Genomic DNA, 22,839 nt, shown 5'->3' with positions numbered 1-22,839 from the left:
TCTGTGAACTGTGAGTAACAACACGATGGGCTATGCAAAAGGGGGCAAGAAAGATACTCTACATACAGAGTATCCATTTGGTATTTCATTTCATCTTGAATATGGAATGGTTTCTGAAATTGTGTCAAAACAGTGAAGAAGGGTCACATGCATTATTATAGCAGTCAATCTCCAGGTAATGAGATACATGAAACTCCTAGTTATATTGTAATCCTATCAACTATGAGTCCATTCTAAAATGAGAAATCCTAAGAACAAAGAAAAGACACAGAGACAAAGTAAGGTGAGCTCAGAGCCTCACACCAGCTTTGTTTTCATGTATTAAGGAATAAAGTATTTATTTACCAAGGTCAAAGCTCAGGGGCTCTACATCTACTCAGTCCATTTCGTCACTGCTTCCTTTTTTGTATTCCCCTCGTCCTTCCTTTCTTAATGTTACCTAAGGGGTTCATGGGTTTTCCTTTCCTTCCCTTTCCCTTCCCTTTCCCTTCCCTTTCCCTTCCCTTTCCCTTCCCTTTCCCTTCCCTTTCCCTTCCCTTTCCCTTCCCTTTCCCTTCCCTTTCCCTTCCCTTTCCCTTTCCCTTTCCCTTCCCTTTCCCTTCCTTTCCCTTTCCCTTCCCTTTCCCTTCCCTTTCCCTTTCCCTTTCCCTTCCCTTTCCCTTCCTTTCCCTTTCCCTTCCCTTTCCCTTCCCTTTCCCTTCCCTTTCCCTTCCCTTCCCTTCCCTTCCCTTCCCTTCCCTTCCCTTCCCTTCCCTTCCCTTCCCTTCCCTTCCCTTCCCTTCCCTTCCCTTTCCTTTCCTTTCCAATTTATTCTGCATTACACAGAAAAGTAAAGTGTGCACCACATTCCACATGACATTAATGGTCTGCAGTGATCAAGATATTCGTAGAGGAATGTAGTTTTAGAAGTATAACTAGGTGGGGACTTTGTTGTTTGACTTTAAAATTGTGCTAGTCATTATTTGCTCATTCTGTCAATCACTGGGGTACAAAATTAGAGAGACCTAAAGCATACACATGCACAGAATATTGAAGAGTAGGATCGAGTTTTCCCCTGATGGACTTGTGCCTAAAGACTCAGATATAAAAATTACAGCTCTTACACTGAGAAGCCTACAGTCTAAATAACTAGCTTGGAAAACTCAGGCTTTGATCAGTAGCTGAGAGAAGATGGCCCTGGAGAGGGGCATGTTTGAAACATAACAGGAAAAGAATTCTCCTGCTTCCCTGAGGTAGTGTGCAGTCTTGTTATTCTATCACTCTTCTGCTGGCACTCCACAGTTCAAAGAAGATAATGATGCTACTTCTGTCTAAAACAGGAAAAAAAAAAGAAAAAGAGGGAAAAGGAAAAAAAAAAAAAGAGAAAAAAGGAAATGCTATCAGGTTAAACTGAAATGTGTTTCTTTTTGAGAAATAATTCGTAGGTGCCTTCAGAGCAAGATTATAAAATCAGGACCTTGGGATTACACAGGGAGATTTGAAACGGGATATACCAGCTCTCTGCTCCTGCTTATCAGCTTGACTGCAGCTTTTAGCGATCAAAGTTATTGCTACCCGATAGCGGTCTTGTGTAACCTCTGTAATGACTAATCCTCTCAGTACAGCTTACAAAAGAAAGAGCTTTCTTTTCCACTTAGCATTTCCTTGCATCAGGCAAGGCAATGTGGTGATTTTGGATCCTTGGGCCCCACATTGCTGCGAGATACCCAGCAGTGAGAAATGCTGATTTTTGTCTGAACTGACTCTTGAGCAGCATGGGGTTACATGGGTCAGCATACATCTTGTCCTGTTCATGGAAGAACTGTATGAAAAGCAGCTAGGTTACATTTGGAATCTGGGCTTCCTGCATTAGGGTGTTTTTTTGCTGACTGGGCATTGAAAATCCAGCATGCAGAGGGGACATGTGGGCAGAGAAGCATGTTCATCCAAAGAGCAGCAAGGCAGAAGGTAATGAACAAACAGTGCTCCCCTAACCACAAACGCTGTTTCACAGTACAGGTGTAATCATAATGTAAACAAAGAGACATAAACACAGACTGTATCTTTCCAACACTACCAGCTTACCACTCAGCACTGCCTTATGCTAATGGGTATTGATACTGGTGGTTTCATAGAATGGCTTGGATTGGAAGGGATCTTCAAAGGCCATCTAGTCCAGCCCCCTCTGCAATGAGCAGGGACATCTGCAACTAAATCAGGTTGCTCCAAGCCCCGTCCAACCTGACCTTGAGCTTTCCAGGGATGGGACATCTCTCTGGGCAACTTGTTCCAGTGTTTCAGCACTGTCATGGCAAAAAATGTCTTCCTTGTACCTAGCCTGAACCTAACCTCCTTTAGTGTAAAACCATGAGCCCTTGTCCTATCACTACAGGCCCTATTCAGAAGTCTGTCCCCGTTTTTCTTGTAAGCCCCCTTTAGGTAACAGAAAGCTGCTATGAGGTTTCCTGCAGCTTTCTCTTCTTCACGCTGAACAAGCCCAACTCTCTCAGCCTGTCCTCATTGGATAGGTTTGATGGTGTTCGTCATCCATGATCTGCAATTCTCAACAGATCCACATCTTCAGCCACCACAACACTTTGTTTGCTTTATTATTATCTCTTTACAAGTAAGAACTGTTAAAACATCACGCAGGGGTTTGAATTAAGCAGATCAACTAATTTTGCCCTGAATCACTCAGGAAACCTATTGAATGATCAGAACTTGGCACTTTCATTTTCAGGGCTTCTCAGAGGTGCAAAAATATACTGCACTGTCTGCGAGGCCTTCCATGCTGGGATGCAGAACAGTAAGACCCAGTCCCTGTAACACAAGTACTGCACAGATTAAAGTTGAGTAAAAAATATTAAATGCAGTTAGAATAATGATAATAACAATTTACAGGTAGCTTGTTTTTTGGTTTTGTTTGTTTTTTGTTTTTTCTTGAGAAATCTTTTTTCCCTGGGGGAAATAGTGAATTATTAGTAAATATAAAAGTTAGCTTGGTCTAAAATACACATAATTGTTGTTTATTATTGCTGTTTGTAGTATCTTGTAAACTCATGAGCTGTACACTAGTAAGAAAAGATACTTCTGCAAACAAATCTTCCTCACTTCATTGCTGCCAGCTTCTGTTTTTCTGGAGATACAAAATAAGTATGTTGCCAAGCCTGGGCTCCCTTCTTTCTTCTGGCTAATAAATTCTGAATCTTCTTTTCTGCAGACTGCTGGCCGGTGTCTGGTTTTGTTATTTAAGGCAGTGAGTTACTCAGTGCTGGCAATGCACCTAACTTTGGAACCATTTTGGGCTGGACTGCTGAGGCCTGGCAGGTAACACTGAGGAATTACTGAGCTGCGGTGTCTGATAGCCCAGAAACTTCGAACTGATGCCACCACGATAAATACAGGTCATGTGCTCAGCAGCCTTATAGTGCAGGTGAGTACAGACTACTTGCCTTAGCAAATAGCAGTATGTTCATTCCCAGACTGCAAATGCAGCAATAAATTAATTAGTATGAGCTAAATATTTTACTAATGTCTGTGCCTGTTCACACACAGAAACTGAGGAGACACCCAGCGCTGCACACTTTTACTGATTCGTGCTGTTCTATCCTTTCCGGAATGGAAGTCCCTGGAGGTTGGGGCCATCAGTGACCCCCTGGGGTGGGGCTGGAATACCGGGCCAAAATAGGAGAGGTTTAGGAGCTATTTCCTGCTGTTATTCATGGAATAGTTTGGGTTGGAAGGGATCTTAAAGATCATCCAGTTCCAACCAGCCTGCCATGGCAGGGACACCTTCCACTACACCAGGATGCCGTCCAACCTGGCCTTGAACACTTCCAGGGATGGCGCATTCACACCTTCTCTCCCCAGCCTGTGCCAGTGCCTCACTGCTACGAATGTCCTGAGCGCCCCCCACCCCTTGTCACTCTCCGTTACTGTGCCACTTCGGCGTTAATGGGAAGCGGCGGTGCGACCGACCAGCGGAGAGTGGCGGTGCGTGCGAGCTGTGCCTGCCCTGCCCACCGTGCGCTTCGCTTCGCTTCGAAGCGCTGCTCGACCATGCTTAGGTGCGGGGGGAAAAGGAAGGAGAGGAGAGGCGGGAGCGCACAGGTGAGGCCGGGAGGGCCCGAGGGGCGGAGCACAGCGGAGCACGGCACAGCCACACTCACCGCACCGGGCGGCCCCGCCGCTCTCCCAGACGTGGCCCCGCCTTGCTCCGCCCTCTCTGCCCCGTCCCACCCCGTCCCGGCCGGAGCCTCCCGCCCCCTCGGCGAAGGGGCCGCGGGGAGCTGGCCCGGCTGACAAAGGGGGTGCCTGGGCCGAGGGCGGGGCTGTGCCGGGAGGGGCGGGGAACGGTCAGGAGGAGGAGGGAGAGGACGGGCAGCGGCTCGCACGGAAAGTTGTGGGTCCGCCAGCGCAGCGCCGCGGGAGCTACCGGGGACGGGGCGCGGGGAGGCGCCGGCCCGGGCCGTGGGGAAGAGGGGCCGCTTTCCGCTGCCGTGTCCGAGGGGTGAGTGGCGGCGGTGCTGGGTTGCTGCCGGCGGTCCCCCAGCGCCCCTGGGAGCAGGGAGGGGCGTGGGGGGAAAGTTTGTTCCCCAACTCCGGGCCGGTAAAGGGGGGCTGGGGCGCAGCGCCCTCGCTGGGCGCACCTGCAGGCGGGCGGGGCGGGGGTGCCGGGGCGGGACCAGGAGCTGGGGTGAGGGGCGGCCCCGCCGGGGGGGGACCGGGGGCCGTGTACCCCCGGGTTCGGCGGTGCCGGCACGCCCTAGTCAAAATCCCCGTTGGGGGAGCGGGGACCGCGGCTCTGCCGAGGGGGCTGCGGGGCCCGTCCCTTGGGCTCGCCTCCCCCCGCCCCGCACGGAGCTTCGTGGCCTCTCCCGCACGTGTCTCTGGCGCCCCGGGCCGGCCGGAGGGGCACAGTGGCCCCTTGTCCCTCAGCAGTAGCGGGGATCCCCGGCTTCGCCACCCCGCTCAAGTGGGGATGTCGCGCTTGGTGCCAGCTGGGTGGTGAGGGTGTCACTTCCCAGGCTGTGTCCCGCCCCTCTGGGCTGTGCGGGTGGGCACGGACGGGGTGCCACATCACCCGGGGTGGCCGAGGCTTCACCTTCATGGCTAGGGAGCAAAGTGGCCCGCAGCACCAATCTGTGCCTTCTTACACTTGAAGTCCCGCACGGCATCTCTCGGCAGGGGCATGCACAGGAAGCAGCCTCTTGGCCACTAGCCAGTTGTCCAGCTGGTCCATGGCTTCGCTTCCCATGTGGAGTGATACCTGGTGTAGCCCATGGAGTTACTGTGTCCCTCTGCTCCCTGTCCTAAGCTGTAGGTGCTGAGCTGAGGCCCTCCATGGGAGCCCTCTCCCGACGGATTTAGACTGCGTCCGTGGCATACCCCAGCCCACGAGCATGGCCCGTGTCTCAGATCAGGAGGAAGGACCTAATGGGGGACACAGCGAGTTCAGCGATATCATTAAGTCCCGATCAGGTAAGCTGGGGAAAAAAAAACCGCTGTTTCCCCTTTTTCTTCTCTATGAATGGCTTCTTCCATCAGCTTGCATTTTTAAACAGCATACTTCTCCAACTGTTTTTCTGTCTGTATATTAGTAGTACAGCGAGTGACTGAGGCTGTTTGTGCAGCTGTCCTACAATTAAGTAATAGTAATTGTAGATCTCTCTTTTCTTTTTTGGACAGTGTTAGTCAAGTCTGTTTGTTTGGGATCCACCTTCTGCATTATAATTACCTCACTTTTGTAAATAACCACGCGCTTGAAGTGCTCTTATGCAACCTAAAGTTGGCAGCTTTTGTGTTTATTCTCAAGAGCTGAAAATGGCAACTGTGGCCGCAATACTGTACCTCCTAAAAGTGCATATTGCAGTAGTACTCGTGCAATAAATTAACGTGCTTCCTCCTTAATGTAAAACAGTTGTCTAAGGCTACTCACTCAGGCATTTCCTCTAGCAAAATGTTCATGTAACGGAGCTGAAGGTTATTGTAAAAACATGGGGGGTGTTTTTGGTTGTTGTACATTTGAGTCTTCAGAAGCTCAGACGGATGCTGGGGTGGGTGAGGAGGTTCCCTTGTTTTAGCACTTCGGAGAGCAGAAGTGAGTCGTTTAAACCTTGATTGAAATTTGCGCTGCATCAAGAGACTGGATGCTTGCTTTTTTAGCCTCAAAGGCTCTTTTTTTTTTCTCTCTTCAATGCAAAGCGCTCCTGCTGTCAAAAGATTTTCCTTCAATACTGGAAGCCTAACTGTGTTGTTTTTGAATGTTCCATACATTAAGAACTGTAGCTCTTCAGCTGGTGGTGATCTGATATGTCATATTAAGTGGGATGTGGGTTTGAATCTGGATCTCACTGGTGTATGAATAGTTTGTTTCTTAGACCTCCTCTTTTTGAGGCAGTCATCTTCTCAACTTCTGAAAGTGCAGTTTATGAAACAGAAATTCTTGTGGTTTTCCAACTTGAATTCTGTAGTGCTGGTTTACGTTTTTCTGCTGCTATTTTGAAACCTTTGGACATAACTTTACTTGATTGTAAGTGTATAGTCAGCACCTCTGAGGGCTTTTAGTTTTGGGGTGGCTTACAGACAGTTTGTATGCATAAATGTACCCAAGTACTACAGTTTTATAGGATGTCTGAGGGCACATGGCTGTATTTGAGGTTTTCCTTGGATGAACAAGTTGTACAGTAAATTCTGTTGTTTTGGTTAGGGCAGATGATTGTAAATCTCCCATTACAACCCGTTTAACTTTCTTCTTCTCTGTTAATGAGAAAATTATGTATGTTCTAATACTCCCAAGGCTAAAAAACTTGCACATTGAATTAAAAATGGCATGTGAAGATTGATCTTAAATAATTCATCTCTTCTAAATAATACTCTGGTTTGGATCTGGATGTTCCATTCCCTATGAATAAACCTGTGGGAGGGATTTCCTAATGAAAGGGCTGAAGTTTCCTGAAGTATAGATGACAGCAAATTAAAGGGTAGTTGGGAAAAATATTACAAGCTAGTCTTCCATTTTTCCTAGATAGCTGGAAAAAAAGAATGCTGATTGTGATAGAAAGGAAAACTGAGTTTAGTTTGTTTTGTTTTTTTTTTTTTTTCTTGGGAAGACTTTTCCAGCACGGGATGTTCCTTACAGTGTGACTGGAGTACAGTAGAAGTGTGATTACCTTATAACATACTTGTACTTGGGGTAGCTAGGGTCTGTTTGGGTTTTGAGGCTCTGGATAGCAGAACCAGGCTAGGTTTAGGATCTCCACTTCCTTTCTTTTGTCATTGAAAATGGGCTGTTGTTCTGTTTCTCACTACTCTATGCATTTAGCACCTGCGATTTGGGAATTCTCTAATACTTTGATTAAAGAGAGCATGGAAATGTGCATTTAATATTCTCATTCTTAAATAAGATACAAACCCCATTTCTAGTGATTTAATATGTCATAATATTAACACGTGTCATAATGTTTTTTTCAGTGCATATTATTCCTTAGCACTTTTAAATAAGAACATTGAAATGGAGTTGACTCTCTTGTTGTAAATGAAAAAAGAGAGAGATGTATAGTGTCCTCTGTAAAGATCACTTTCCCTCTCTGCTCTCCTGGGCAATTGTGTGTGTCCTTTTCAACATGTTCTTAATCTTTTTGGAACAGATCACAAAGCTGTTAGGATATTGTGGCTATTTAAAAACATTCGTCTTCTGAAAGTGATGGTTAAGATACCCAACTGAATCTTGTATTTTGTTGTAACTTGGAAGGAAATTATCTTTTGGAGGTCAGACCTTAAGGAAGAGTGGCACTAGGAAAAATGTATCCAAATATTTGGATACAAATGTAAACTTTAGTCACTAGCAGCCTGTGAAACTGAATATGTTATCTTTTTTTGTGGTCATTGCTGCTTTAGTTATCTTGCTTTGGAAAACTGGAAAGCACCTAAAAAGCCATAAAAGTGACACTGTTAATACAGTGATTCGTTATTGAAAACTTGAGCTTTGATCTAAAGTTACTCCTACAAGGCTGTAATAAAACATACAAAGTTTCACGTCTGCTCAGGGTAGTGTGGTGCCCATCTACGCCTGTTTTTATTAGCAGAGCAAGCTATTTAATTTATTTGTAGTGACTTGTAATTGGGAAGCTACCAGCATACCATGTGAAGGATATAGGAGAGCTGCCAAAAATCATATATTTTTCATAGAGCAATCAAAATCAGTTAACAGTGCATTGGATTTCTATTTGTTGCTTGTACAGTAAAACCCCACCAAACCCCAAAATGTGTGTATGTGTGTCTCACAGGATTTCACATATGGGGGAGGGAGAAGTAATTTTGCAAGTTTTCAATTCATCCTTTGGGGAGTTCAGACTGTGAGGATGAAGGATAAAACACTTTGAACAGAGATCCCTGTGTATTATTGATTGTGTTGCAAATACCTTTACCTTGAGCAGTCAGCAAGAAAACTTTTTGTGAATGTGCCATATGTTGTAGCTGTTCTAAGTGATAAATGCTTGATTTTTCCAAAGCCAGAGAGTTGTGTGTGTGTCCAGTAATATCAGGTTTGTGACTTGTGGTACTGAAAAAAGAAAGACTTATTTCTGCTGTCCAATTAGCATTTCCTATTTTCCTACTTTGGATGTGGCTCTTCTTTGATTAGATAGTTTGCTAGCACTGATCTACACATAGCTACAAGTTATTTTTGAAGATGCATCTTCTGCACTTAGAATAGAATATGGTGGTGACCCAAGCTGCCTTTAAAATAACTTCTGGCCTTGGTAATTATAAGGGAGGCTGCCTTATGTTCATAGAAGAGCTAAGTGCCTCTCTTCCTTCTGCAAGCAGTGGTGGATGCTGATGGCTCTGAGTGTCTTATGTTTAAGGGCTAGGATTACTTGTTCCTGAGTGGTTATGTTGGGATTATATATTTATAATTAACATTTATTTAGCATTATTAGCCTATGTGTCTGTCAGATTACTTGCTATGGAAAAGTGGTTTTCACTTTTTTACTTCCCTAAAGTATGAAGTAATGTATATGGAACTGATTTATATCTTCGAAAAGCATCTTGTGCATAGGTGAGCTTTTCTTGTTGCAGTAGCTTTCAGGAAGGAATGCAGTGGGATGATTGCCTTACAGTGGTGAAAACAGTGCTGTCATCACTGGGCTTGAAGAACAGATGAGTCTTTGCTATGATTAATTATGGAAAAAAGACAAACTCACTTAAAATCTGTCATGTTAGCTTGGAATGGTAATATATAATTAAACAGTAAGATGTGACAGGAAAAACATTTCTGGAAGATTACTGTATGCCTCTGGTGCATTTTAAGATGAGTTCTTGTCTAAATTGAGGGGAACTTAATTCTGCTCATCTACCTTTCATTTTTAATTACATTAAATATATTTGACTGAAAGACTGCTTTGAGAAATTGCAACTTATTTTTGGAGTTCTTGGGCAAGGCTCGTTCCTAGAACCTCTGCTGTTGTCCCTCTCTCTGTTTGTCCCTATGAAGCACTGCTTGCTTGGCCAGCAGCCTGCTTGCTTCAGGATCTCCCTGCCACACAGTGCCCCATATTGCCTTTGAAACCAGTTCCTAGGGTTGTGCCTCTTGCTGATGGGTCGCTACAGGCTGAACGTGCTACTTCTTGTTTGTCCGTTTGGCTCCATCAGCGTGAAATGACAGACAGAAGTCCTTATAGTTGCAGTCAGATCCTTAGGATTCTGCCAAGCAGGTGCAGAGTTGGCATAGCCCGTTTTGCATTGCATGAACTCTTCAGGGATGTGTGTGCAGGCAAGGTATGAAAAACAAGTGACAAATTTGCTGCTCCTTATTTCTAGCCATAAAATGTCTGTTTTTCAAAACTAAACCTTTAGGTTGCTGTAGCCTGGCTTCTTTCCATCATTTGTATCGCCTCCTTTTCTTGGGCTGTCTGCTGGGGACAGATTGGATGCTGCAATGAAGACAGTTCTAGGGTATTGCCTAGCATTTATGAAATGGCAGATATATAAGTACCAGGCTAGTTTCTTCTAGCCTCTTGATTGGTAGGTGAAGAAATAACATATGCTGCTCCGTGTGTTTGAAGCACGACTTTGCCTTGGAATAGAAATTCATGCTCCTCAGGGAGGAAAAGAAGGAAAGAAAAAAAAAAAACCCACATCATAAAAGCAGCCCATTGATTTGCGCGTGCTCTGCCAGGAAATGAGGGTATAACCCTGGGCAAGAGCTGCTGTGTGAGGCACTGCATGCAGTGGCTTAAGTATTTCTAAAGAGGTCTGAAAGCTGGGCTGGGGAGAGGCAGCTGCTGGTGGTGTGGGACTCTCTATGGATGAGGATCCCATGGAGAAGGGATGCCGAGGTGAGGGGCAGATCAGTAGCAACGGGAAGTTTCTGGCTCTGCCTCATCTGGCGTTCTTTAAAGCTCGTCTCCTTCCCTCAGCCCTTGAGTCTGGGGGAAGAAGGCAGACTCTTATACATTATAGTGAAAATATTTGCACGTGCAAGGAAATTCTCCAGTTTCACAGCATTGGGCAGCTTAGCGGAGAATTAGCTATGCTGTTGTAACACCTCTCGGTAACTGCTCCTGATCTTCCTCCTTGTCTTGACTATTCTTCCTAGCAGCATCACTTGCCCATGGTGTATACTCTTGTGAGCAGGGAAGAGTAGTGCAGTACTGTTATTAAAATCATTCAAATGTGAGTGAAGTGGGGCAATGGGCTGGGTATGGAAGGGCAAGGGGGAAGAGCACGTGGGTTTGAGATGAACTCATGTTGCTTCAGGCCAGTATAGCTGCTCCACTGCCAGGCAGCAGCAATGGACTCCTGTGCTTAGAGCCTGCATGATCTGTTTTTCATGTGTTGTACAGTATCCCTCCTTCAAAGGAAAATGCACAATTAGAAGAGTGCAGCTGTTAACACCCATCCTGGGAGTTGAGATGTTCCTAGCATGAAGCTGGGGAGAGCTGCGTTTATTTGGATGCCTTAATAACAGTCTGAAGAATGAATAACAGGGTTTAAACATTGTGAGGTGGGAGGGAGGAGTGGCATTGTCTGACTTTTTATTGTGCTGGTGAAAGAATAAGTTTTAGGGCTCCCTACTTTGTCAGAAGTCTGTCTCATGTCTTCCTTTCTCCCCCCCCCCCCCCCCCCCCCCATGTGTTTCTGGAATGGAATGGGGAAGCAAGCTGAGCTGTAATTTCAGAAAGTGACAGTATATCCTCAGAAGGGAGCTGGGAGTTTTAAAGGTAGCAACAAAAATAACAGGCTAAGAAAATAGAAGAGCCCTCTGGCATCTGTAGGTTTGATGGAAGACAGTGATACAGCTCTTGCAAGCCATAGCTTTGAAATGAGGCAAGAAACTACTAACTTGAAAATATACACAGCTGCAAATTCAGCAAAACAACTGCCATCAAGAAGGAATCATCAGAAACTGCCATTTATTTATTTATTAGGATATTATGTCTTTGGGCCTCTTATTTGAAAGGACATCCATACCACCTGATACTGCCTGTGGAGAGAGTAAAAAGAAACTTGCTTTGGTTATTGGATGTGAGTTGGGCTCAGCCCTAAGTGGGGAGAAAACCCCAAACCAAACCTGAACCAAAATACAAACATTTGTTACATTTTTATCGCTTATCTCTGGGACCAGTGTGCTGGGGCTGGTACAGAGTCAATGGCTATGACTCCTGGTGCACATCTAAACAGCCAGGAGGCTCTCACATGGCTGTGGATGGTGCTTGTGCAGGATGGGCTGAGCACTGGTTGTCAGTGGGGAGGCTGCTGGAATGTGGTTGGCTGTAACAGGGAGGATGCGGCTAGTCACAGTTCCTTCTGCCTGTGTGTGTTATGGGCTGCATCTTCCCTCTGACTGTCTGGCCATCTCTGAAGGTGAGCCTCAGCAATCAACAATGAACCTTGGTTATCAATGGGGACCCATCTACAACCATGACAGTGACCTTCTTCTGAGGGTTTGTTATGCCAGAAACCTCTTCACTCTTTAATAATTTGCATTTTTAGATGTTCATTCATCTGTTGAGTACACAAGACAGATGCATTAAACATGTTGAGATGCTGGAGGGGAGTAACTTGAGCATTGCCTAACTTCATTGGGAGCTCTCTTGTAATGAGGCGGTTCCTGTGCTTCGAAAGCATTCCCTAACAGCCTAGCCTTTTTCAGATGTGGGTTCTCCTGATGGGTGAAGAGCTGCTGAGTCTTTAGCTGGTGGGAAGTATGCTGACTGCATGTTTCAGTCAAAGACCAACTTCTGTCTCAGAAACACTGCTTACATGCTGGTAGGAAAAGATATGGCTACATGACAGATAAGATACGTATCCTGAAGATTATTTTCCTAATGAACATAGGGAATGTGCAACAATACTTTTAAGCATAAATTATTGGTAATGAAGGTTATTTCAACACTTTTTCCCCACACCTTGTGGAAACCCAGGAGGACCTACCATCCAAAACTTGTTTGAAGACTTTGTAGAGGAATTAGAAAACATAGAAGGACACTCACTGGCTTATGCATTTAGCTGTGGAGAAACATGCACTTAAGCTGTGAAAGAACATGCTTTGATGGATCTATGTAATTCATTCCACAAATAACTTCAGTTAGTTCCTTTGTACTCTTACTGCCTAGCATCAAATGTGGTTTTTGCTCCCCTCTTAATTTAGGTCATGGCAGAGGACCAAAGGTGGAATATGCTCCTAAAATGTTATGTTACGAATTATTGATCAGAGAAGAGTGGTGTGGTGGAGATGTTCTGAAATGTTTTTCTAGGTTTTATTGTTGTTGTTAATTTACCACGCTGTCCTGGATGAGCAAAGCAGAGTAGTCTGTGCCTGAATAACAAATGGAGATTTATTCGAGCATTTTATGGGAGCTTGCTGGGAACAGTGAAGCCTTTTGGTTTCTATGCTATTTTAATAGCTGTATTATAAAACATGATTCTATTAAGAGAAGAGAATAAATAAAGTAGTATTTCAATGCCAACAGACCTTTCTAGTCCCTCTTTCTAGGTTTTCACTTCTGTTATAACTTAATAGTGCTGACCAGACACGGTCAGCCTAAATCATTCCCAGAGAGAATTTATCACTCTCTTTATGGTTTCTACATGTGCATCTTGTTCTTGGATGAAGCTTCTAGTGGAAATTCATGGGAACACATTGTGTTAACGCTTGCCTCTTTCTTGAGAAAAGACTTCGTGGAAGTTGAAAATCTGGTAGTGTCCTTCTGGATATAGTTTTGCTCTCTCTGGGATAGTGGTGCATAATCTCTGAATGCTTTTCCTCTGTGCTCAGGAATTTTTCTCTTAGACTTTGCTGTAGTGCCCAACTTAGAGCTTCCTGGTGTGGTTTACGGAGTTTTGGTTTGGTTTTTTTTTAATTAAATAAATTTTAATTTTAGTTTATTAAATTTCATCTGAGACTTATTAAAGGTCACAGTAGATGTGAAGAATTCACTCTGGTATTTCTGCTAAAAACCTGTTTAAACACTTTATCATCTGTTTGGTGGAGTGTCAGACTCATCAGTGCTTGGGTGCTCAGGGGCAGGAATGCCGTATCTCCCTCGCATACTGAGGATGGGAGCAAGTGCTGCAGGCTGCTGCACATCCCTAGCAGGCTGTGGACCACAAGCCCAGTGGCATCCTTGGGACTCTGTGCTACTGCCTCTTATTGTTTCCTGGGTGCCCCAGGAGAGCACAAAAGGCTTGTTTCTCCCCCGCCCCCAACTTGAGCATTATTCATTATTGTTTGAATTCGGGACAAAAGGACACTTAAAAACGTCACCCAACCCCCTCTCTCAGCCCAACCCACTGTTCTTGTTTCACTGGAAGTTTGAGAATTTATTAAAGCCTTGAAACATACTTTTGGAAGATTGCATTGCTATCCTGATAGGATAAGTAAAACATTGACCATTGTATTAATTTGGCAGTGACTTTTATACTGATGTGCACAACTAGCATGTCCAAAAGTGGACAGAAGAAGGGGGAAAGGAGAGTTCAAATGGGGTTGTGCCTATTGTCACGTATGTCATACCACCCTGTGTATTTTTGAAGGCTATTGAAGCCCAATTCAAGTTCATTACTTGCCCTCTGAATGTTAACAGATTCCTTCTTATTTTTACAGGAAAAGCAACATTAAAGGAAAGGAGATTGAAAACTGTCTCTACTACCCTTAACTTTAGTGAGGTGCTTTACAGAGTCTCTGCAGATGCCAGGCTCTTCCCCTGATATTCTGCACTGCTTCTTCACCAGATTCCTCTTTCCCTGTTTCTTTTGCACCTGGTGAAGAGCAATAAATGAAAAAGATCGAGTGGAGGTGCAGTTTCAGCAAATACACTCCAGCTCTTGCAAGAAGCTTCTTGCTTCCATCTAGCAAGATGCCTGGGTGCATCATACCACTGCTGGAAAAACTTCTTGTTTCTATTTATCGGTGTGGGGAAACTGATGGCATCAGTCTGAGGCATGATTCCATGTAGGTGCTTTTCTTTTCCCTTTCTGATCCAAAGAAAACTAGGATCAGTTGACAGAGCTGTTGAGACACAGGGGTAGAGTGACTGCCACATCAGCCACAGTGGTGTCTGCTCCTTCTCAGCCCTCCAGCAGAGCCTCTCTATGAATGACACCTCTTCAGAGTTCAGAAAAATGCCTTTTTATGCCAAAAGGATTAACGCACTGTCTGCATCTTTCTTACATGTCCATGTGTGTATGGCAGGAGGGAGCATGAGAACCTGCTAGGAGGTCTCAGGAATGACACCGGGGGGGCTTTATGTAGACCCTCCTCCAGAGAAGCAAGGCATAAACCTAAGAAAAACTCTAATTTTAGTTTCATTTATTTGCTTTTTTTTAATGAAGCAGCTGTTTAGAAAGGTTTTCATTTAGGCTGTAATGAAGTGAGTGGTTCCTAAAACTTCACGAAACTTGAGGTTAATTATTTCCATGTAATTTGTATCTTGTTCATGTTTGTTTTAAGAGGGGAGATAATTTCTGTACTAGGTCATGAAGGCTGTTTGCCTTTCCAGATCTTTCCAATGTAAGAGTTTCCTGACTTCTCTGAGGCCTTCTCCTCTACCTGCAATCTTCTGGAGCAGATTTTCTGTCACTGTATGGTAATAACCTCCTCTTCTCAGCAGGCAGTGTTAAAGATTTCACCATTCAGGAAGGACAGCAGCTATTGTGCTTGCATAGTGACTAACAGTATTGGGTGTGTTCCTCCCCGTGAAGAAAATGCAGAGAAAAAAGCAATCTCCCCTCCTCCCCCCAAAAAGCCCAACCAAACAAAACAATATAAAAACAACAAACCAAACCCCTGCAAACAAACAAGTAGTCTTCCTAATTGAAAATCCTCAGAGCCTCTCTGGTTTAAAAGATCAATTAATCTTGAGCAGGGCACACATGTGGTTTGGTGTGATAAAGCTTTCTGTGTCACAGGGTACTGTATCTATAAAGAAAGGAAGTTGCATTCATTCAAACATTTTTGCTTCCTTACATTAGAGAACTCAGTGGGAGGGAAGAACAGTAGCTGGTCTCATGAAATGGGTTGCCTTTGAGGGGTGATTACTCCTTGATGGCTAGTTTGGGAGTCATGTTCCCTTTCAGAGAAATAGTAAAGTTAAAGCCAGGTGTGCAGTGGGGAAGGTGAGATCCTGTGATCTGGCCTGTCTGAGGCATCAGGTGGGCAGTCTCGGTGGTAACAAGTACCTTTGTCACACAGTATAACCAAGCAGCCCCCAGACCAGAAGGACCAAATTGGAAGAGGATATACTGGGAAGAAGAAAAACCTCCACTCATCCACCTCCTGCTAGCACTAATGCTGGTCTGCTGTCAGTTGTGAGACTGGGGTATTTATAGCTCTCAGTTTGACCCTTCATGTTATAAACATACAATATGGTAGTCTGCTCTCTGCTTGAGTGTATAAACTTGCCTTGATATATGCACCTGGTTCAGCTGGCAGAAATTCGGATTGAAAGAAGATGCTTTGGAGTAACTGGAGTTAAAATGTGGGATCTTGAGTGAGATGAGTTATAGTCTGTTTTACACAGGAAAGGTGTTGTGGCACGTACAAACCAGAGATTCGTGTAAAACGTGATGACAATATAGAATGTCCATCCACTAATTCACAGCCATGGTGACTTTGTGATTGTGTATAGCATTGATTTTATTATCATTCGTCTTGTTCCTGGGGATGACTTGTGACTGAATAAATAATATTTAAAAATAGATGTCCTGTTCAATTCCAAATATGATGATAATGCTTTCTGAACATGTTATGCAGTTAAAAATACTCACCCAAAATAAACTAAAAAGCCCCAAACCTTGCTTTTTGAAAAAACATACTTCTGTTCTTCCCAGCAGTTGCTCTTTTTATCTTTCTTTGTGTGTGTATGTGCACACTCTTACTCAGCTGAAGTTCTTACTTGATCTTCTTCATGGTTTTTTCTTCCAGTTAGAGGAAGACTGCAATGACTGCCTCAGTGTGTGCCCCACAGCTTGTTGGGGGAAGAGCAGAAGAGCCAGAGAGGCTTTTTTCCTTCCTTGTGTCATCCCAGTATGAGGGAAGGATAGAAGGACGAACGTGACAGTGCTGGGACATGTCCTAGCATGCGGTAGGGGTGCGTCTGACACCTGGGTAACCCTATGCTCCTGTTTTTCAGGCAGCATCTCCCCTACGCTGTGAACAGAGGGCAGTTTGAGACAGTCTAAAGATCTAGCAAAACAGGTGGAAAATATCTTAATGCTTTTTTCCTGTTGAACCCTGTAACCTCCCTAACCTATCAGGCATTTGCAGGGAGGGAAAAAAAATTCCTTGAGGATTTAGCTGCTGGTCTAGATCATCTTCACAGAGGATAACTCCAGTGAAGACAGGGTTGTTTGCGGATACTTATGGGAATATTTGTACAGAGAAGAGAGTGAAAGGTAAGCTGAAGGTAGGAACTACTGATGAGAAACTCAGGGGCTTGGTGTACCAGAGCAGTTGGAAGAGAGCTTAGCTGTCTACTAAGGGAGTAGACACTGTAAGGCATCTTTCTCAAAAGCTTAATTGAACAGCTACAGTTTGTTGCTGAAGTCACTGAGCAGTTTGCCCAGTGGGTACTGGTGTGGAAGGTCTGTAAGGTCTTCCAGTACCTGAGGGGTGCCTACAAGAAACCTGGAGAGGAACATTTTACAAGGGCATGTAGTGACAGGGTAAGGAGCAATGGCTTTAATCTGAAAGAAGGTAGATTTAGATTAGATATTAGGAAAAAATTCTCCACTACTAGAGTGCTGAGACACCAGAGCAGGTTGCCAAGCAAAGCTGTGGCTGCCCCATTCCTGGCAGTGTTCAAGGCCAGGCTGGATGGAGCTTTGAGCATCCTGGTCTAGTGGAAGGTGTTCATGCCAATGGCAGGGGGTTGGAAATGGGTGATCTTTAAGGTCCCTTCCAACCCAAACCATTCTATGAAATGCTGCATGGCTGGAGGGAGCTGTGAGGGGACTCTGCCAGCTGAAGCCTGTGCAGCGCTCTGCTTCCATGCTGTGCCTGGGTCCTCAACTGTCCAGCACAGTGAGAAGTGTGCAGTGGTCGCTCTTTCCAAAACACAATCATGGTGAAGGGGGTAAGTTCGAGGTGGTGCCCATCTACCGTAATTGTGCCTCAATTAGAGCCTTCATGCCTTGTTGCTCTTGAAATGCCAGTTCAAATTTTCAAAGGGTTCAAACCACTGACCATTGCCCCAAGCACCAGGCCACAGTGAAAGGTGAGATGTGACCCATTCTTGACATGCTGCACCAAGAGAACACATGCCAAGGAGAGTGTGAGGGGCCAGAGAGAATTAAAGGCGTATCTTAGTAAGTCAGACAAACCCCAGTATGTTCTGAGGCAGAGCATTTGTTCTGTATTTCTGCACTAGAGATGTACTGCTCGACGACCATGTCTGAGGGTGAAGGCCAAAAAACAAAGTTCAGCTAGTCCATCTGCTGCAGCTGACACTGAGGCATCAGTACCAAAACTTGGTGCTGAAAGATGCTGGTCGAAGAGGGAGAGCAGGCTTGTGGTGAGCCTTGATGCTTTTTTCAGGAGAAAGACATTGAAGGTCATTAATCAAGAGCTAGTGAAAAGGACCATTGCTCTCCTTTTCCTTCCCAAAAATAGAATGACCAAACCAAACCCTTCTGTTGCTGGTATGAGCAGCCATCCAGCCACCACCCCTGCTTGTGGTTGCAAGAATGTAGTGTTACCATGATAAACAGTTTTTGTATTGCAAGAGGGATTGGCCGGTGCACGGAGACAGTTCTGATAAATGTTTCCCACTGCAGGAGAAAGAGGGATATAATTGCTGTAGTCATTTACCTGAGATAAGATAATGATCCTGAAATTTATGTTGGTGTCAGAGTCCAAATAAATGAGATGCTTAAAAAGAAGAGGAGCTTAGGGCTGTGTGTAGAGGGGAATTGTGTCACCACGTAGGTAATAATGGATCCTTGAGTGTATGTTTGCTTGGAGGAAATAAAGGGATTTGTTTGGAGAGCTGTTTCCTCGGTTTGTCTGGTACTGTCAGTGGGTGCTGGTGATGCTTTGGCATCTGGCACTGAGGTGACAAGTGTGCTTGTAGGCTCATTATACAGGATTATCCTGGTCAAATGCCTCCTCAGTTTCTGATCTCTGCTTTACTTCCATTTACATGGTATAGTCAATCATGTGAAGTGAATGATGCAGCATGTGGCGGTTGGCGTGGTTAATGTCTGTTTCTTGGTGACTTCCTGGGTGAGGTTGCTGCTATTTGGGGCTCTTAAATTCCCACATAAATCATGTGCAGTGTGCTCCTAAATTCCCACATGAATTGCGTGCGATGTGCCTTATGTCAGTAAGTGCAGCTGAGGAAGGTACCTGCCCTGTAGAGGAATGTGTGGTACTTCTGCTCCAGGGCACTTTCACATTGCAGTAGCACCTGCTTTTTGCAGCTACCTTAATGTTGCTTTTGAAACTGTCTCTCACTGGTTCATTTGATGCTATGCCTAAATTAGGGGTTACTGGGTTAGGTCAGGGATCACTCTAGCATTTAATGTCCATTTCTGAGGCAGAATAAATTTTCTTCAACAGGAACAGGAGAAGAGGAAGAGGTGCATATAACCTGGTGGATTCTACAGTTTGTGGCTTTATGAATAGAGAACATAATCTAATGCCAATGTATTTTTGGTGTTCTGGGCAAAATATTGCATGTGAGGTAGTGGTTTCTTTGTCTGTTGCCTAGGTAGGCTGCCTTTAGCACTGGCAGAATTGGCATGAAACCCTGACCTGTTGTTGCTTTTACTCTCTGTTTCTTTCCAGTATGATGTTGAGGAGGTCTTGTACTGTTGTATTCATCCATATATGATTCAGTGGCCTTAGTTTAGGTGATTAAGCTTAGTTTTGGATTAAGTCTGTGGCTGACAGTGAAATCCTTTCTGAACTAGTCCAAATCTGTTCAACAGCATTTGGAGAAAATAGGATTCACTGAGAACCTTGCTGCTGGAGCTGGCTAGGAAGAAGTAATTCATGTTGGAAATTGTAGTTATGTGATTTTGGTTTTAGTTTGATTTGGGAAGAAAAAATCAAAGCTTGGAATCTGCTGCCAGTTGTTGCCTTGGAAGTCCTGATGTGTCCTTTCCTCCACAGCATGGCTCTGTTTCTGTTGGGTGGGAGAGCTGCGGTGAAGTAGGAACCATTAGCCGGGTAGTGAAAATGGACTATGTCTATATAATGTTTATATAACTTGACTGAGAGAAATGAAGACTGCTTAGAAAGGTTTTAGTAATTTTTTTTTCTTTATTTTTTATTTTTCATGCTAGTTCTTGCCACCTTTTGTAATAGCTTCTTATTTTGGCCCTGCAGGCTCTGGCTTTAATTTATGCTTGTGTCCCCATATAATAAAAATACATGAAAATCTAATGTTCAGTTGCTGCCTAGGAGAAGGAAGAGGTTAAAGAACACAATTTCTTCTGATATACTTCCCTGTTGAAAGATGTTAAAGTAACATAGTATTCATCTGAAATAGAAATTTGTTGCCTAGAACCAGTGCAGCCTGATTCTGAAAGTATTCTACAAAATTCATGTGGGTATGGGAAGGAGGAGAGAAATTGTGAAATGAATTGTAGCTCTTTAAATTTTTCTCTTACACTTTGAAAAGTCTGTCTTCTGATGGATTTGGGTCCTTATATGCACTAAACTGACATGCTTTTTCCCTTTATACCAAAATGCGCACAATTGTTTTCTTCCTCTTAGAGATTTGAGGACAGAAGGCAGAAAAAGAGGTTTTGTTCCTTACAAGATACTATGTCTGCCTGGCATTCTCATTTGCAATAAGGCTCCTTTCATACTATTCCAGCACTTGAAAAGGACCTTAACTTGCTATCCTGTTAAGAACCTCTTGTGCTGCCAGAAAAATGTAAAGAGGCTGTAGACATTTGGTGCTCAACTCTCATTTGCAGTACAATGAAGAAAAGGAAATAATACATTCTTGGCTCTCCCAGATTTAGCAGAGCCAAAAGGTTATCAGCTGACAGAGTAGATGAATTGTAATTATGATAACTAATGTTACTGGAAGTCTTTAAAAAGCAATTGAATTAATTATGTTTGATCTTGGTGAGAATCTGTGGTTGTTGGGGTGGATTCTGATCTGGATCTACTATCTGCGATGCCGTGTGGTATAAGTGGGGGGGAAAAATAATGTGTGTCAATTGTGTGGGACTTGTCATTTTATCTGCTTTGTGTCTGTATTGTGGAATACTTAATAGAGGTTATTATTTTTCCCCTTTTTATTCCTCTCTGTTTTGGATGAGTAAATTGAACTCTGGTACAGTTTGGAATCTGCAAGTGATTGCAAAAGCCTTTTTTGAAAGTCTGGCAAATTGTAAAATCTAGTTTCACTGTGAATTGGCATATAACCTAGTTTGCCCTTTCTGCATATGGTGGTTATAGTAAAGGGTTATAAAACCTATTTCACAGACTTTTATTTCTACATATGAGTATTCAGTTAATGCACAATACAGGAACGAGGTAAAAATTTCTGGTGAAATTACTGTTTTTAAACTAAGGCATCCTTTGACTATCTTCATCAAAGGAGACAAGCTAAAGTTTTTACTGTACACAGATACCCTTCCTTAACAGTCTTTAGACATGCTTGTTTTTAGCCCCTTCTACAGGACCTGGGACGACGAGAGTACAGCTGAGGGTCAGACAGGTGATGTTGTCCAGAGTCATATGTCTTATTACAAATGATTATCTGCTGTTTGTTTAACTATTGGTAGCATAGACACATAACCTGCTGTTCTACCATTGTGGTACAAAAATAGTGAAGCAGGTTTAGTTATATCTCAGTACTAAAGGGTGGTGTATTAATAAAAGGCAAGTGGATTTTTCTTAGCTAAAAACTTATCAAGAGCTAATCCAGTGATTATAATTTGTCTTTTTCATAATAAGCCAAACCAGATAAACAAGTTCTCTCAGCTTTAAGTAGTTTCTTAAAGTCCTACTTCAAATTCCCTTCTGTAGAATAAACAACTAAACTGAATATAAATAACCACATATTTGATTTTGGAAAAGGTGATTTTTTAAAAAACTCTTTTTCATGTAAGAAAATATGTATGTATCTGCAAGATACTGCTTTTAGAATGGCATTCTCAAAGAAAATGTATTTAACTTAAAACTGTTAAAATAGTGGCGCAGAAATATCTCCTTGGCCTTTGGTTCTTTGGGTTTTAATCTCTAAAATAAGATGATTTACCTCTTGACAATGGATAGAAATTATGAACAAAACAGCGTCGGATCTTGCATGTTTTTCCTTCATGCTTACCCCTGTGCCCCAGACTCTGTGTTTAGCGTAAAGCAAGCCTTTCCGTTCCCAAACTTATTTTAGCTTTGAGCTGATGTGTGTATAGTGCTTGACCTGGAAGATGTGCATGGCTATCTTTAGCCTTGTTTAGCTTCCCTGCTTAGCTGGGATGTCACATCGTAAGCTTTTGTGATGGTCTTTTGGTGTTTTGTTAGTATTTGGTGGATTCTTGAAGTATAGGTGGTTACCTTTCCATCTGTGCAGTTATTCACATAGAAACTCATTGTGACCTGATTTTTTCAGGTCTGTCTTCAGATTGATGGGTAAAAAATGTGCAACCAGTAGGCAAATGGAGCTTTATGATTCATCTACGGAGAAAATTTTACTCCAGGCAGCTAAATAACATGGGATAAAAGTGTCCTCAGGAGACCAACATTGTGTTCTTGTTGTCTTGGGGTTTTTTTTCTTATCTTAGTGGAACTTTATTAAATTCTCGGGAAAATTCATAGAACCTGGCCTCTCATTTCCATCCCAGGGCAGAGCATTAGTGCATTGAGCTAAGCATAGATGTGGCTGTGTAGCTGCAGAAGAATGTCCCCTTGTTACTCAGGAATATCTTTGAATATTTACATGGTAAATTAGCACCATAGTGTAGAGAAAGTGTGGCAGAAAATCTTTTGGAATCTTGTAAGCTTTTCTATGCAAAGTTAGTGGTTTCTTTCCAAAAGCACATTTTAAAAAGAAAAAAGGCACATATATAATGTGCTGAATAAGGATGTTGAGAGTTGAACCAGGCAATGTGTGATTCTGCAGAGGCATCTTGTGTATGGATTGCCATTTATTCAATCAGACCTTTATTTTAAAAACTGCTTATACAAGGGAAAAGCTTTGTACCTCCTCCAATAGATGTCTGCATTTCACTGAAATTGACGTAGTTGTGTTGTGTAGACCTCATTAAAGGTTTTTCATAAATTGCAAGTTGACCTCAGCTTTGATAAATCTCTTGGTCTGTGCTGAGTTATTGTCATTAATATGCTGTAGAAAGAAGGGTTCTTGCTTTTCATTTGAGTCAAATTCTTCATTTTGT

General features: G+C 43.4%; 1 protein-coding gene across 1 annotated transcript in view; it reads left to right on the top strand.

Moving 5' to 3' along the window:
- The first annotated feature begins 5,332 nt into the window (after nt 1-5,332).
- UTRN (utrophin) overlaps nt 5,333-22,839 on the top strand; it is a 377,071-nt gene continuing 359,564 nt past the window's right edge. The window contains exon 1 of the mRNA XM_034061252.1: nt 5,333-5,460. Within this exon, the coding sequence (XP_033917143.1) occupies nt 5,382-5,460 (79 nt within the window). The 5' untranslated portion in view covers nt 5,333-5,381. The remainder of the gene's footprint in view (nt 5,461-22,839) is intronic.

This window comes from Melopsittacus undulatus, chromosome 3 (genome assembly GCF_012275295.1).
Source record: "Melopsittacus undulatus isolate bMelUnd1 chromosome 3, bMelUnd1.mat.Z, whole genome shotgun sequence".
NCBI lineage: Eukaryota > Metazoa > Chordata > Aves > Psittaciformes > Psittaculidae > Melopsittacus > Melopsittacus undulatus.
Note: the sequence above shows the minus strand (reverse complement) of the source record. Positions and strands in the feature narration are given on the sequence as shown.